The sequence below is a fragment of the Panicum virgatum genome, chromosome 9N (assembly GCF_016808335.1).
Source record: "Panicum virgatum strain AP13 chromosome 9N, P.virgatum_v5, whole genome shotgun sequence".
In the NCBI taxonomy this organism is placed as follows: Eukaryota; Viridiplantae; Streptophyta; class Magnoliopsida; order Poales; family Poaceae; genus Panicum; species Panicum virgatum.
The window spans coordinates 78,342,436-78,357,962 of NC_053153.1; the positions used below are offsets into that span (position 1 = coordinate 78,342,436).

The window sequence follows — 15,527 nt, forward strand, 5'->3', positions numbered from 1 at the left end:
CAACCAACAAACAGCGATAAAGAGAAAAACTTGGCCCATTGTTTACAAAAAATAAAAATGTTGGGTTTGCTCCCAAACATTTTTCTCTCCCCAAGATTACCCTCTCAAGTCTGAAAATAATGAACAGAGGATCAGATTCCGAGCACCGACCGACCGACGCCAGGAGGACCAGGCGCGCGTGCGAGGAGCCTCCACGTCCGCGCGGTTAGCGAGCAGGGCAACTGGGCAAGCCACGTGCCGCGCGACCCATGCGGCATCATGCCGCTCCCCATCCAGCTGGGACGCCGGTACGGCACAGTACGTCCACGTCACGGTCACTGGCGATCGGTGGATAGATGCATCGATGAACAGCCTTGTTTGTTTAGATACCAAAGCGTAAAATATAAATTTTTTTAAATCGCTTGCATGATATACTAAATGTAGTCAAAAAATAAATCGCATTACATAAATGGATTGTAAATCGCGAGACGAATCTAATGAGCCTAATTATAACGTAATTAGGTACTAAATTGCTACAGCAATGCTACAGTAAATGTACTCTAATGATGAATTAATTAGACTCATTAGATTTGTCTCGTAGTTTACAGATGAGATCTGTAATTAGTTTTGTGATTAATCTACCTTTAATACTTCAAATATTTGAAGATTTCCTTTCAAGAAAAAAAATACAAAATAATCTAAACACACCCTATTAAAAAAAAAAGTCAGCCAGCAAGCAGGCAGGCGGATCCGGGCCTGGCCGTACCGCGAACAGGTGCCATGTCGCCGTCGCGGATTCTCTCTAACAGCCCTGAGCCCAGCACAGGGGTCGCAAGCGCAGTGGAAAAACTTTCAAATGTGGACGACCAGAACATGTGAGTTCTTGGCGCCAGCGGGTGTAATCGCATGGAATCCGAATCTGACGCGTCCAAATCTGAAAACCAGGCGCTTCAATCATCCCGGAATCATTTCTTGTGCCCCGTTTGCTGGGATTATCTCTCTGACAGTCTCCGGCATGTCAAACTTGCAAGCGCAGCAATGCACCAGCGTCAGGAAGAGGAAATCGAGCAGGGAACATTCAGGGCCAAACAGATCTGACCCGTAAACCTCGTAAATGCAAAAAAAAAATCACATAGAATGTTTCGACACATGCATGGAGTATTAAATAAAAGTTTATTTACAAAACTTTTTGTATGGATGGATTGTAAATCGCGAGACGAGTCTAATGAGCCTACTTAATCCATGATTTGCAACAGTGGTGCTACAGTAACCATCTGCTAATTATTGATTAATCATGAATTAATTAGCATCATTAGATTCGTTTCGCGATTTACAATCTATCTATGCAAAAAGTTTTATAAATATACTTCATTTAGTAATTCAAATTAGTAAGATTTCTTTGAAATTTTTTTTGCAACGGAACTAAACATGGCCTCGGTTCAGGTTCAGAGATGGGAGCCCTGAAGAACAATGGACAAAAAAGGACGGGCTGACAGACAGGGAAGGGCCATGGAGGATGGATCGCGGCACCCACAGCTCACGTTTCGCCATTGTCAGGGGGCCGGACGGACGCCGAATGATTTGCACGGACGGACCCCGCCCACAGTTGCAATTTGCAATGATGCTCCTGCGCTCCCGTATTAAAAAGATTCTGACAGCCGAAAGCTCGCGCGGCGGCGCTGTTGCTAGCTACTCCTACTCGTACCATCCATCCGCGCCGTGTTCGTGGCCGCGACGGCCACCCGCTTCACGTGGCCGGCCGTTGGGTGATTGGGTCGGCTCGCCGCGGTTGACCGGAGCGTTGAGCCGGTCGCGCCGCGGGGTGGTTGGCCGCTGCGTCGTCCGCACTCGCGTCGCGTCCGCTCCGGTTGGTACTCACCGTAGATTACGCCGTGAAATACGACGCGTATAGTGTCTCATCGTGGGCTGCGTGCGGTGGTGCTCGCAGACTAGCAATGGGGAAGGCGGGGAGGTGGCTCAAGAGCTTCCTGTCCGGGAAGAAGGACAGGCCGCGCGCCGAGGCGATGGCCGTGGCGGCGGCGACGCCTCCCGCTACGGGGGCACCCAAGGACAAGCGGTGGAGCTTCAGGCGGCCGGGGCAGGAAGGGAAGGCCGCCGCGACGACCCCGGCGGCGGGGCGTGGCGGGCCGGACGAGGGGCTCGGTCTGTCGGCGACGGACATCGAGTTCGATCAGAAGAAGCACGCCGTGGCGGTCGCGGTGGCGACCGCGGCGGCCGCCGACGCCGCGGTGGCCGCGGCGCACGCGGCGGCGGCGGTGGCGCGCCTGTCCTCTCGCAGGGCCAGCCTCGTCGAGGACGCGGCGGCGGTCAGGATCCAGGCCACCTTCAGAGGCTACCTGGTACGCGTCCGCAGCTCAGGACCGCGCGCGGCAGGATTGGGATAATGCAACTCGACCAACCATTGATTCAGCTCATCTTGCGTGGCAGGCGAGGACGGCGCTGTGCGCGCTGAGGGGCATCGTGAAGCTCCAAGCTCTGGTGCGGGGCCAGCTGGTGAGGAAGCAGGCGAACGCCACGCTCCGGTGCATGCAGGCGCTGCTCGCGGCGCAGTCCCACCTGCGGGCGCAGCGCATGCGCGTCGTCCAGGAGCACTACCACCTGGTGCCGCCGCCGCCGCCTCCGCCCAGGCCACGGCACTCACGGCAGCACCCGAGGCACCGCCGGTCCTACGTAAGTTGGTTTCACTCACTCTGCCACACGGCGCCTGCAACACTCTGGTCTCGGGCAATGGCTAATCGCGGCGAGCATGGAAACCCAGGAGATGGACAGGTCCTGCGAGGAGAACGCCAAGATTGTGGAGATGGACATCGGCGAGCCGGCGCGGCGAGACGCGGCCAAGGACAGGCATCTCCTTGCCGAGCACCACGGCCGGTGCTCGCCGGCGCCGTCGGCGGTGACGGAGCTGAGCCCGAGGGCGTACAGCGGCCACTTCGACGAGTTCTCGGTGGCGACGGCGCGGAGCAGCCCGCGGCACGGGTCGGCGGCCTCCGAGGCGTGCCCGAGCTACATGGCCAACACGGAGTCGTCCCGCGCCAAGGCGCGGTCCCAGAGCGCGCCCCGGCAGCGCACCGACGCGCTGGAGCGGCAGCCGAGCCGGAGGAAGGGCACCCCGCCGAGGGGGGGCGCCAAGATGCAGCGGTCCTCGTCGGTGGCCGGCGCGGCGCCGCGCGGGGGCGGCCAGTCGTCGCCGTGGTCGGCGGGCGTGAGGCTGGACGCGTCGCTCAAAGACAGCGAGTGCGGGTCCACCAGCTCCGTGCTCACCGCGGCCACCGTGTACAGCCGGACGCGGTCGCTCGTCGGCTTCGAGGTGAAAACAAAATCGCAAGATTCCCATCCCCGTGCACGTGGAGATCACCATCGTGCCATGTAATCTTGACAGAGCCTTGTTCCCTTTGTTCGTGCTCCAGGTGCGACGCGGCCTGTACTGAGGCCTTCTTGTCCCAGGTGTATGCCATGGATGGGCATTTCTTCCAATGTGCCAAGAGAGCAACGAACGTGGCTGGTTCAGAGCAGTACATAGTCGCATTTGAAAGTTTGAAAGTTGAAACTGTATATTTTTGTGGTCCACTTTGTGAAGTTTTGCGAGGTATTGGTTGGTATGAACGGATACCACGACACACAATGTAATAAGGTTTGATTGCAAACCCTCGTGGAATATACAGTATTGTTTAGCTGTGAAAGAAGCAGGTGTTCACTAGTGTAATCTCCAGAAAACACAAGATGATGTGTGTTGCCGTGAACATGCGGACATGCCAGCCACAGCACATAATCGCAGACGTCATGGGTAAGGATCTCACTGAATTTGTTTGGCTCTCCCTCACTCAGTAATGTTTGCTATGCCCGATCCTGACAAGGAGTGCAAGGAAACCAAAGTGCTTTTTTTTTTGAAACTACAAGGAAACCAAAGTAACAAAAAGGTAACCAAGCTTAGCAGTTCACTTCTGTTGTTCTGTCGCTACAGAACACACACAGAATCAGTCCTACACAGTTGTAACTGAAACTGAATCAACAAGTAAATTTCCCTGACAAGCCACTCATACATTCCTTCTCAACTCAACCGCACTATCACCATTGTTTCCACCAAGGACAACGTCACAATGAAAAGCACTCGTTTTATACAAACTCTCATTGATTCGGTTAAACTGCAGAAAAACAGGATGGAAGAATAAGGAGACCTAAACAAGTAAACATAAGATACCTACTCCTATGTTATATTATCACCATGATATCTGAAAGCGCGACCCCAGGCGAGGCCATACTGTTTTCTCTAAACGCAGAATTCTCTGCTATTACATACAGCCTCTTTTGACAACCAATTTGTAACAACTCCGTTCTTCAACAAGTAGTCTTCCAAGAAAATGGAAAATAATTAATGCAATCACACCGTCAAATTCTCTACTCTACAACTTCTCACATCCAATGTTTTTTTTTGGGTCTTGCAGGCAGTATCAGCAGTGCGAGACTCTTGAATTCTATTCTTGAATGAAGAAAAATATGGTCCCTCAAAAGGGAGATATGCCGTTTGAAGGCCACATCAATTGAATTGATATCTCCAAACTTGTCCAAAAACTGTTAATAGCAAATGCCACCACACTGATGAAAGTGAGATGCATGAAAAAAAATTAATCTTAACTTTTTCACAACAAAACCGTGATATAGAACAAGGCTCAATGTACAGTCAATCAATCTCAATTGAAGTATATTATGTACTCTAATATTGCAAACAGCAATTTTTTTTTTAAAAATCGTGTATTTCTTACATCCAAATATATGAGAGGAATCCCTTTCTCTCAGATTTTGTTGATTGCCTCCGTCATTGAGATCTGAAAGAAGGTATTTCTGCACTAAAGAGTCTAGAAACTCTCTGAACAGCATTCATACATGCACTACAGATTAACTTGGTTAGGAATAGGAGTAAACATTTAGTGTTTAGAAGCATATGTAACAAAAAAGCGCAGAAAAGTAAAACATAAAAAACAATATGATTTTACAAATACAAAAGCATCACCTATAACTGCTCTAAATATCTAGATCATGCGCAATAGCTGGGCATTAGAAGAACACGTCATCACTCAAGAGAAGGTGGGCTTGGAAAATGCATATTCTGAATGCAAGAACATACAGCCATACAGGAGCAGGGCAGCAGGCAACTGGAGTTTCAAGTTTGAGTCAAATTGGCTAACACACGAACCATGATCAGTGATCATTATGTGCCAAAAATGGAGTGGTAGGCACGTAGATGTACCTTTAAAACTGACATGAGAGTTCTAAATTGGGGGTTCCTATAATGCTACTTTGCCATGGATTAGCTGAAAGCCTCAAACCTCACACAGCCCACTGGGAAAACAAAACTGTGGAATCTAAAGATGAAGGCAAGAATGCGAAAATTCAAGGGATACAGCAGACAAACGTTCTTAAATAACTGATTTCTAAAACCGAAACCAGAACCGATTAAGCCTCCTCAGACCAGCGATTTCTAAATCGGAAAACAGAACGCATCCTCCACGCAAAGTGAAATAAGGGGACCATTGACCAATCCTCAGCCTATCCAGTCCTCCGCCTAGACATAGAGCTTACAGGATTAGTGAGAAGAAACCGGTGAAATACCCTAGGGAAGAACTAGACGAACGGAAGAGTTTTTTTTTTATTTACTGACATAATTTGTACTTTGTAACTTGTAATACAAGTTGTAGCATTTGAACTTATACATATACATAGAACTCCACACACACCACACTCACATACACCACCTATGCGCAAAGCTAAGAACTACAACTTACACTCACACGCCTGCTTTGAAGAGATGCACCGGTACCCAACATGTGTTGTAGACCACTGGGTGTAACTGTTCAAATGAACAGTACCCCCGGTGAGAAATGCGGAATCATTCCTGGGAATCGAACCCGCGCCGGCCGCCGCACACCCGCGGTGCTGACCACCCGAGCTACGCTCGGTTCTCAACGAACGGAGGAGTTGGGGAGGAAGGAGAGGATTAGCGAAAAGACCGGCGAAGTACGCCGGAGAGGCGGAGACGGCTCGGCGAGGTTTCTGGGGTGGTCCTCTCGTCTCTCCGACGCCCGACCCCGCTCCCGAAGCCAGAGAGCAGAAACAGTGGCGGTACGGGCCAAAAGCACAATCGGGGCCAGGTGGCCAAAATTGGGCCGCACTCTTCGGCCTAGCGGACTGGCCTCCAAGCGCGTTTGGACTTGATTTGGAGTTTTGGACAACCAAACTAGTACTCGGTGAGAACTTTTGTTCCGTATCCCTCCCAGACTCCCTACCATGAAAATACGGGCTCAACTAACACTACACTCTACAAGGTTCTTCATCAGCATTGAAACTACTAGAGATCCGGATTACATCGCCCACCACTTATTGACCTCACGTCTCTACTTCAATGTTGGCGTCAACTTCGCGTATTGTCATGCACATCATCCTCCGCTGGCTCGTCGCTTCCATTGATTGGAAGCCTCCGCCAACTTCGCGTATACTCTATCTGATCAGCCAACGTGGATGATCCATCTAGGTCCCATGACGTCCTTCCTCGTATTGCACACCTCTTCCCCGAGTACTGCAACGCCACTGCTCGTGGTCTTCACCGTCACTGCATCTTCCTCGCCACCGGTCTTGGTCAAGCTAATTGAGTGTTGCTCCGTCTTCTACGAGCACCCTCACCGCTACCCACTAATTATCTGGCCCTGCCGTAGACTATCCGTTTATATACCATCTCTGACTCGCTTCATCTAGGCAACCTCATCGCCAATGTCGCCGTCTCTTCCCCAACTACTTCGTGTACTCCAGCAAGTAGGCTGCATCGACATGTTCTATCACGTCGTTCTTCTGTGCCTGCGACCATCGTGGATGTCTTCTCTGTTATTTCTGTAGACAATGGTGTGTCTGGTTGTTTCCCCTATCTTGCACTCCGGTATTGGCAACATCGGTACACGCCTTCGTCCTCGACATGTTCTTGGGTCTGGCAAGCCCAGCGCACGCGTCGCCATGGCGGTCTTGATGTCATCCTCGGCATCAATATTCCTCCCCGATGACTGCCTTGACACGTCACCGTCTTCGTCTACGCCACTTTCTCTTATGTGCCACCACTGTGGTGCACCTGCGGCTTCATATGCAGCTCCCTCATTTTCTGCAACCTTGATAGCTACCCTACGCATGACATCCTCGAGCATATCTATCCACCCTCTCTTGGCTACCTCGACATCGGCACAAAGAGCTATCATCTACATGAGTTACTCACCGATTTTCTCTCCAATTGCAGCAACTGCACCGCACCGACGTTATAACTGTGAGGGTTGTCAGTCCACCGGCTTTTGCCTTCGACTTCTTCTCCAATCACCGATGTTAGAGTATATTTGGTAGTTTAGATACATAGATCGTAGACTACCATATATCACGGGAGGTACCTTGCCCTCCAAATCTTCTGTACTCATATATGATGGTTGAGGCCTAAATCCAATACAATCCATTCATTACTGCATTAGCCACTCGATCACTAACCCATCCTTTTCTTCCCAAGTCAACCGCATTATGCCCTTATCTCCATTCTGCTGCAGCACGGACCAGGGCACAGTGCAATAGTGCTATTACATAGCCATCCTCAAACTATGGATGTTTCAGTTTCAGTGAGAACAAACAAACAGGAGGTGAAAGAGGAAGAAGACGACCTTGGATCGTTACGCCTTTTGGGCAATAATTCAGGCCCTAGTGGGATTAATGATCAGTCACTGCCGGACCCGCCATTGGAAAGACGAACGAGATTCTCAGAGCCCATCTCTGATTCCTCCTCTGGCCATCATGCATTAAGTCAACAAACTTGCCACAGTTGCCATGGTCTTTCAGGAGGTGAGTCGTTTGCCGTCGTTCCCATGTGGCACGGTGTCATCGCCCACTCGCGCACCGGCCACGCACTGTGCGTTCGGCGTACGATGTTGATCCGCGCCTCTAGTTACTAGTTTCCCAGCGTCATCACGTACTCACGTCTGGCCGTCCGTCGTCGTCCTCGGGGCGCTGCTGCCTAAGAACGCCCCGCCGTCGTCCATGTGGCCAGTGGCCCTGATGAGCTGCCATGTGTTTTCCGCGGTGCGGCTCGGGGCCTCCTGGCGTTGGTGTGGCGGAGGACGCAGCGACGGTGTGGCGTGAGCTGTTTGATTGTGGATGTCAGGTAGCAGCCGCTTGGACCTACCTGAACCAGGCGCGGGGGAAGAGGCCCCAGCCCTTTTTCGTGACAGGCAGGAGCTCCAGTGCAAGCTCTTGGAGTGGATGCAGGAGAATCTTGGGCCGTTTAGTTCCCAAATTTTTTTGCCTCTTTTTTTTTGGACATATAAATGGAGTATTAAATGTAAGTAAACGACAAAACTAATTGTACAGTTTGGATGTACACGACGAGATGAATCTTTTGAGCCTAATTAGTGCATGATTAGCCATAAGTGCTACAGTAACCCACATGTGCTAATAGTACGGTCAAAGGCCTCAAAAGATTCGTCTCGCGGTTTTCAAACGGGTTCTGGAATTAGTTTTTAAATTAGTGTAAAAAAAATCCTTCCGACATCTGGTCAAACAATCGATTTGACCACCAAAAACTTTTATTTTAGGAACTAAACGGTGCCTAAAAATGCAAAGAAACCCATTGCCACCGCTTCTCCCTAGTTCTGACAAAAATGGAAGGGATTCTGAATTTGAAGAAAAAAAGAATTGCATTTGACTATTTTGCATCATCATCAGACAACATCTCATGAGTTTCCTCTTTTCCGCATAGGGCCAGTGACAGTCTTGCCTGCTAGTCCATCTCAAGAACAAGATCGATGGATGTTTGCTGCGACGCTAGTGCGATTTTAACATGCTTTGATTTCAGAAGGAGAAGTTCCATCGCAGTTCTTATATCCCGACAATGACTTGTATCATTTTCAGTCCATGGTAGGTGCTCCAATTTCGCAGCACAGAGACGTGGATGTAGAATGATGGCCATCTTGATGAACAGTGAAGAGATTCTGTTGGTGAGAAAAGCGATGCAAATCTCTGCGAGAGGCTGCAGGTTGCTCACTTGCTCAGGCCCAGATGAACAGGGAACCGTTCGCCTTGTGCTGACGCAAAGCATGGGGCTACAGGAGTAGCCACTAAGTGATTATCCATCATTTCACTCTCAATTATGCAGCCGACAAACGCAATTGCAGTGCTTATTTGTGTCCGGAGTCAAGTGTCCAGATCCTGTTTCGCAACTGCATGATGATATAATCTATTCTCCATTTCTCCTATAGGGCTGACCTCGGAATAATCTGGTGGCCACTGAATCTGTCCTCTGCGCTAGAAACCACATGCAGTGGCACGATCTGCAGGCAACTGCAATAATGCAACCCAAAAGAGAGATCTATTCCTTAAGACGTATCTGAATATCGGGGCTGTTGGGCTGTACGTATGTGTGTGGAGGCCCAATGGCCTATGTATTATGTATATATGTAAATGTAGAGATCAAGGAATAGAGTGAGTTCCAGAGTTTTCCCAAATCAACATGGTATCAGGGCTGGCGACGGCGACTGACTTGCAGGTGGCGGCGCGCGGGTTCCTGGCGAGGAGGTTGGTGTGCGCGGCGATGGTCGCGCGCGAGGCGCGGGTGCTCGCGCTGCAGGAGGCCGTGGAGGAACCGGCGCAGGGGGAGTTGGCAGGGGCGGCCCCGGTGCGGGTGCTCGCGGTGGCGCGGGAGGCGCGCGGGCGCGCCGAGGCAGAGGCATCACGCGAGGCGGTGACCCAGCGCGGCGCCGAGGCACACGAGCGGTCCAAGCAGGGCAAGTCCAAGGTCGAGGAGGCCGCCAAGGAGAAGGCCGGCAAGGCGCACGAGACGCTGCGCCAGACCACGAACGCGGCCGCGGAGAAGGCCGGGGTGGCCAAGGACGCCGCGGCCAGTAAAGCCGGCGTGGCCAAGGACGCGGCGTGGGAGACGGCGGAGGCGGCCGGCAACAAGGCGCAGTAGTCCAAGGAGGCGGCCAAGGGGAAGGCCGCGGAGAAGACGGCTTCGGCCGTGAACTCGGGGAAGGAGTCGGCCATGGCATTGGTGGAGGCTGCGGCAAGGATGGCGGCCTTGGCGGGGGAGGTGGCGATGACCCCAGCCACCCTGCAGAGGAGCCAGAGGACCGCGGCTCGGAAGGCGGCGGCACCCATGGAGGAGGCAGCGAGGCCGGTGGCTTGTGATGTACAGAATGAGAAGGCCAAAGGGATGGTGGAGAAGCTCCAGGAGACACGGAGGGAATTGGAGCCTCTGCAATCCAGAAAGACGGACATGGAGGCGAAGGTTGGTTCTCTAGAGGTGGCGCTCCTGGCGGCCATTGCTGGGAGCAGCGAGTTGGAGTCGGCTGTCGATGAAATGAAGATGGAGATGCCTGCCGCAAGGAAGGAGGGGGAAAATCAGAGAATTGAACAAATTCTTGAGAGATTGGCTAGACTAGAGAAATTGGTCAGCTTGCTCATTACGCGAACAGAGGAAATGACATCCTGTACCAAGCAAGGTATGGCGAGTTCGGAACAAATATCAAATACAAAGGAATTGAAAGTGACCAAGACAATCCTTGGCAACCTTGTCAACCTTGCTCATCCTGATAAAGGTACATCTCTTGCAAATTGGATACTAGATTCAAGAGCATCCAAACATGTTACGGGTACATTAAGTGAATTTGCATCATATAATCCATTTGCTCCTATGCGAAATGAAACTATTCAAACCGCCGATGGAACTGCTCAACCCATTAAAGGTGTGGGCACAGTTCAATGCACTCCATCAATTACATTATCGTCGGTTCTTTATGTTCCCTCCTTTCCTATTAATCTAGTATCCTTAAGTGCTTTGGTGGATCATATGGATTGTCGTGTTACTCTCGATCGAGAGAATTGTTTAATTGAGGATAGAAAGACGGGGAGAGTGCTCGGTAGTGGTGTAAGGCGTAATGGTCTATGGTTCCTGGATAGAAGAGAAGATGTCTCATGCACTGCTTTGACAGTTGCTATGGGTGAAAATGGGGATAAGGTGATACTAGAACATTGTCGACTAGGACATTTGTCATTTGATACCATGGCCAAAGTATCCCCAGAGATCATGAGCAAGGTGGATAAAAGAAAATTTGTTTGCGATGCGAGTATGGAAAGCATACAAGATCGGTATATGTAGGCAAGGGGCTTCGGAGCATATCTCCTTTTATGCTTATCCACTCTGATGTTTGGACATGCCCGGTCATCTCAATTAGTGGAATGAAGTATTTCGTAACATTTATTGATTGTTATTCTCGTATGACTTGGATATATCTTATGAAGCAGAAGAATGAGGTTCTTAAATGTTTTCGTGATTTCTGTTCACTTATTGAGAATCAATTTGATGCTCGGGTTAAGGTACTAAGGACAGACAATGGAACAGAGTATGTGAATAATGAGTTTGAAAGTTATTTATCAGCTCAGGGAATATTGCATCAAACCACATATCCTGATACACCTCCACAAAATGGAGTAGCTGAAAGGAAAAATCGTCATATCTTGGAGGTTGTGCGTTCACTCATGTATACTATGAATGTGCCAAAGTTTTTATGGAGTGAAGCAGTGATGACAACAGTTTATTTGATCAATCGTACGCCGTCAAGATTGCTTGGGTGGAAAATTCCTTATGAGATGTTAAGAGGAGTGAATGAGTTCATTATTCCACCAAAGGTATTTGGGTGCACTTGCTTTGTTCGGGACCATAGACCTTCGGTGGGTAAGTTGGATCCTCGAGCAGTGAAATGCATATTTGTGGGTTATTCATCAAGTCAAAAGGGGTATAAGTGTTGGAGTCCCACTGAACATCGTCTCTTTATAAGTATGGACGTGACATTTAGGGAATCGGAACCTTATTATGGTGAGAAGACTGATTTAAGCTCCTTGTTCGAATTTGATGATTTGAGCATAAATCAGGATGATCGAGAGGGGGAGAACCATGATGTCATAAGTAGTCCAATTGTGCAAAATCAAAGGAGAATGGAAGCAGTGATTACTGGCTCTACTCCTCAACCAAGAATGGAGACAATGACGAGTGACTTGGATCCAACTCCTTGTCAAGAGGACAGTTCTGTAGGTGATGATCCCCGATATAAGGGCCCATTGAGAGTGTATAAGAGGAGGACGCATACATCTTGAGAAGAAGTTCCAGGAATAACTCCTGAATCAGCAACCCCTCAAGAGATTGTTGATGTGTCACCAACTTCCTCGACTGAGATTGAGGAATCTGGTTTGGATGATCTGCCAATTGCATTACGGAAAGAACCACGAGCTAAGGCTGGTATGCCTCCACCAAGGTATGGATTTGAGCATGACATCAGTAACTATGTCTCTTATGCATCATTGTCTCCTGCATATAGAGCATTTGTTGCATCATTGCAGTCTGTAGTAATCCCTAAGGACTGGAAAGAAGCTAAGCAGGATCCTAAATGGCGAGAAGCTATGTTGGAGGAGTTGAGAGCTCTTGAAAAGAATAAAACATGGGAGTTTGTAAAACTGCCCGAGGGGAAGAAAGCTGTTAGATGCAAGTGGGTTTTCACTGTGAAGCAAAACCCAGAAGGAAAGGTGGAGAGATATAAAGCAAGGTTAGTTGCAAAAGGATATAGTCAGACATATGGAATTGACTATGATGAGACATTTGCACCGGTTGAAAAGATGAGCACTGTTAGAACTTTGATCTCTTGTGCTGCAAACTTTGGTTGGCCATTGCACCAACTGGATGTTAAGAATGCCTTCTTGCATGGTGATCTTCAGGAAGAGGTGTATATGGAGACCCCTCCTGGTTTTTCAAAACCTGAGGCAGTCGGGAAGGTTTGTAGACTGAAGAAATCTTTGTATGGCCTCAAGCAGTCTCCATGAGCATGGTTCGATAGGTTCAGACGTGCTTTGTGTGGAATGGGATACAAACAATGTAATGGGGATCACACCGTATTCTATCAACACTTTGGGTGGCGCATTGTAGTTTTGGCTGTATATGTAGATGATATCATCATCACATGTGATGATGAAAAAGAAGTTAATCACCTAAAGAAAAATTTGAGTGAGGAATTTGAGGTGAAGGATCTTGGTCAACTCAGGTACTTTCTTGGCATTGAGATTGCTTGTTCTCCAAAAGGTATAGTCCTCTCACAGAGAAAGTATGTATTAGACTTAGTGAGACTGGCATGCTTGGTTGTCGGCCTTCATCAACACCTATCGATCCAAACCACAAGTTATGTGCTGAGTCTGGTGATCCGGTGAATAAAGAGACCTACCAAAGGCTTGTGGGAAGACTTATCTACTTATGCCATACAAGACCTGATATTTCTTATGCTGTGAGTGTTGTAAGCCGTTATATGCATGATCCAAGAAGTGGGCATTTGGATGTGGTTTATCGTATACTACGATATTTGAAGAGTAGCCCTGGAAAGGGACTTATGTTCAAGAGCCATGGTCATCTAAATATAGAAGGTTATTGTGATGCTGATTGGGCAAGCTGTCTTGATGATAGGAGATCGACTTCTAGCTATTGTGTCTTTGTTGGTGGAAACTTGGTGTCATGGAGGAGCAAAAAGCAATCAGTTGCGTCTCGTTCAATAGCTGAAGCTGAGTATAGAGCTATGTCTCTTGTGGTAAGTGAGATGTTGTGGGTAAAGAATCTTCTATCAGAATTGAATGTGGTGAGAAAAGGTCCATTGAGAGTTTGGTGTGATAACATATCATCAATCAATATTGCAAATAACTCAATTCAGCATGATAGAACGAAGCATGTGGAGATAGATCGTTTCTTCATCAAGGAAAAGTTGGATGATGGAACTATAGAATTAAGATATGTAAACTCTGGAGGTCAAATAGCGGATAGTCTAACTAAGGGTTTAGGAGGAAAAGATTGTAATGCTGCGTGTGACAAGATGGGAATGATAGATATCTATCATTCATCTTGAGGGGGAGTGTTGGGCTGTACCTATGTGTGTGGAGGCCCAATGGCCTATGTATTATGTATATATGTAAATGTAGAGATCAAGGAATAGAGTGAGTTCCAGAGTTTTCCCAAATCAACAGGGGCAGTGGGTGTTGCTTCACTGATGATATGCTGCACATCGTATCTGAACTAAAATCCTTATTAGCACGTATATATTTCATCTGAAAAACATCAATAATGTTTGGAATTACTATCAGATATCAGAAGAACACTGCTAAGTACAGTGAAGAAAAGAGCTAGCCTCTATCTGATTTATTTCATATGGGTAAACAATTTAGGTTGTGAATAACAACGTTGACATTGTTTCAAGTCCAGGGTTCTGAACAATCATATTCAGAGCAATATCACTTTTGCATGAATGTGAAACACCTATTCGCTGCTATGCATATATCTGCTTTTCTCTTTCAACTAAGTATAGCAGCGAAAGGAACAATCATATTCAGAACAATATCACTTTTTGCATGAATGTGAAACACCTGTATCTTCTTTGTCTTGTTCCTTTCGCTCCTTTACTTTTGACCTGACAAGGAAAACAGCGCCCATTCAAGTATATCCGGGGAAGGCTATACTCATTAGTTACTACTCCAACACTTCCCTGTCTATCTTTCACTTTTCCATTATGGAACATTCAAGTAAAGTTGTTGGTTTCGTTTGAAGGAGCCATTTTTTCCACATAACCTCAAATTTGCAGTGGCATAACCTTTACCTCCTCGAGTCATGCATTGCCAACCGATGTTGAATTTGAGCCTGTAGTAGGTGAAGGAATACTCCATTGGCTAGTCGTTGATGGCTCTTTTCGTTTGCAGGGATACATGCACCTGGAGGATGTTATAATTATTTAAGGAGCAGCTTTATTGTGGATCAGGATAATTGAGATGACATGCCCTTACTAAAAAGTATTTTATCTGCATAACAATCTGTCCGAGGCAGGTTGTACCTGGTCAAGATGGATATGCAGAACTGCATGCACTGTTCACAATCAAGCTGATATTTTCTCAGAGATAAAACTGTAGATGTGGTAGCAACTAGTAATCCATGAAAATGATTAACCTTTAATATGACACTAGTTACCAAACAGACTTTTCATGAAAAATTCAGAATAGCACGCTAACTAAACATGGTGAAAATGAAATAGCCACGCTGTGCTAGTTCCTCCGGTATCCTTCAGCACTACGATTTGAGCAGAAATTCAAAAGGATTTCCACACTAAAATTCAGTGACGTTAACAGTTTTGTTCCTGCATGTGGCAAGGAGCAATTCGTACACGCAAAAGTACATCTCCGAAGTGAAAGTGTTCCATTTTTTCCCCTTTTGTTCAGGAAGCCAGAAACTGTTCCTCCCTTTGATTTTTTTTTTCTGCCACTCAGACAACATCTCAGACGATTCGCATTCTCCCTGGAAACTGACATCTACTCGGAGCACGGACGGGGATTGAAAGAATCCAATCTCAGAACCGTGCCTAACGCATCCGGCGAAACTTTTGCTGAAGTTAACCTGAAAGCCACAACACCAAGGTGGAGATATATATATATATATATATATA

General features: G+C 48.0%; 1 protein-coding gene and 1 long non-coding RNA gene across 3 annotated transcripts; one reads left to right on the forward strand and one right to left on the reverse strand.

The window, feature by feature from the left end:
- Positions 1-1,631: 1,631 nt before the first annotated feature.
- Positions 1,632-3,701, forward strand: LOC120693063 (cilia- and flagella-associated protein 91-like). Of its 2 annotated transcripts, XM_039976463.1 has the most exons (5): positions 1,632-1,846; positions 1,928-2,339; positions 2,428-2,670; positions 2,759-3,307; positions 3,408-3,701. In XM_039976463.1, the coding sequence occupies exons 2-5, from the start codon at positions 1,935-1,937 to the stop codon at positions 3,426-3,428; spliced, it is 1,218 nt and encodes a 405-aa protein (XP_039832397.1). In that variant the 5' UTR covers positions 1,632-1,846; positions 1,928-1,934; the 3' UTR covers positions 3,429-3,701. The 2 variants fall into 2 exon arrangements, with proteins under 2 accessions (XP_039832397.1, XP_039832396.1); XM_039976462.1 differs by having other exon boundaries at positions 1,632-2,339.
- Positions 3,702-14,203: 10,502 nt separating this feature from the next.
- On the reverse strand, positions 14,204-15,520 carry LOC120691249. Its single transcript, XR_005682161.1, has 2 exons — positions 14,691-15,520; positions 14,204-14,504 (listed from the first exon to the last, which is right to left on the reverse strand). It is a non-coding gene; the product is annotated as an uncharacterized LOC120691249 (long non-coding RNA).
- Between the last annotated feature and the right edge of the window lie 7 nt (positions 15,521-15,527).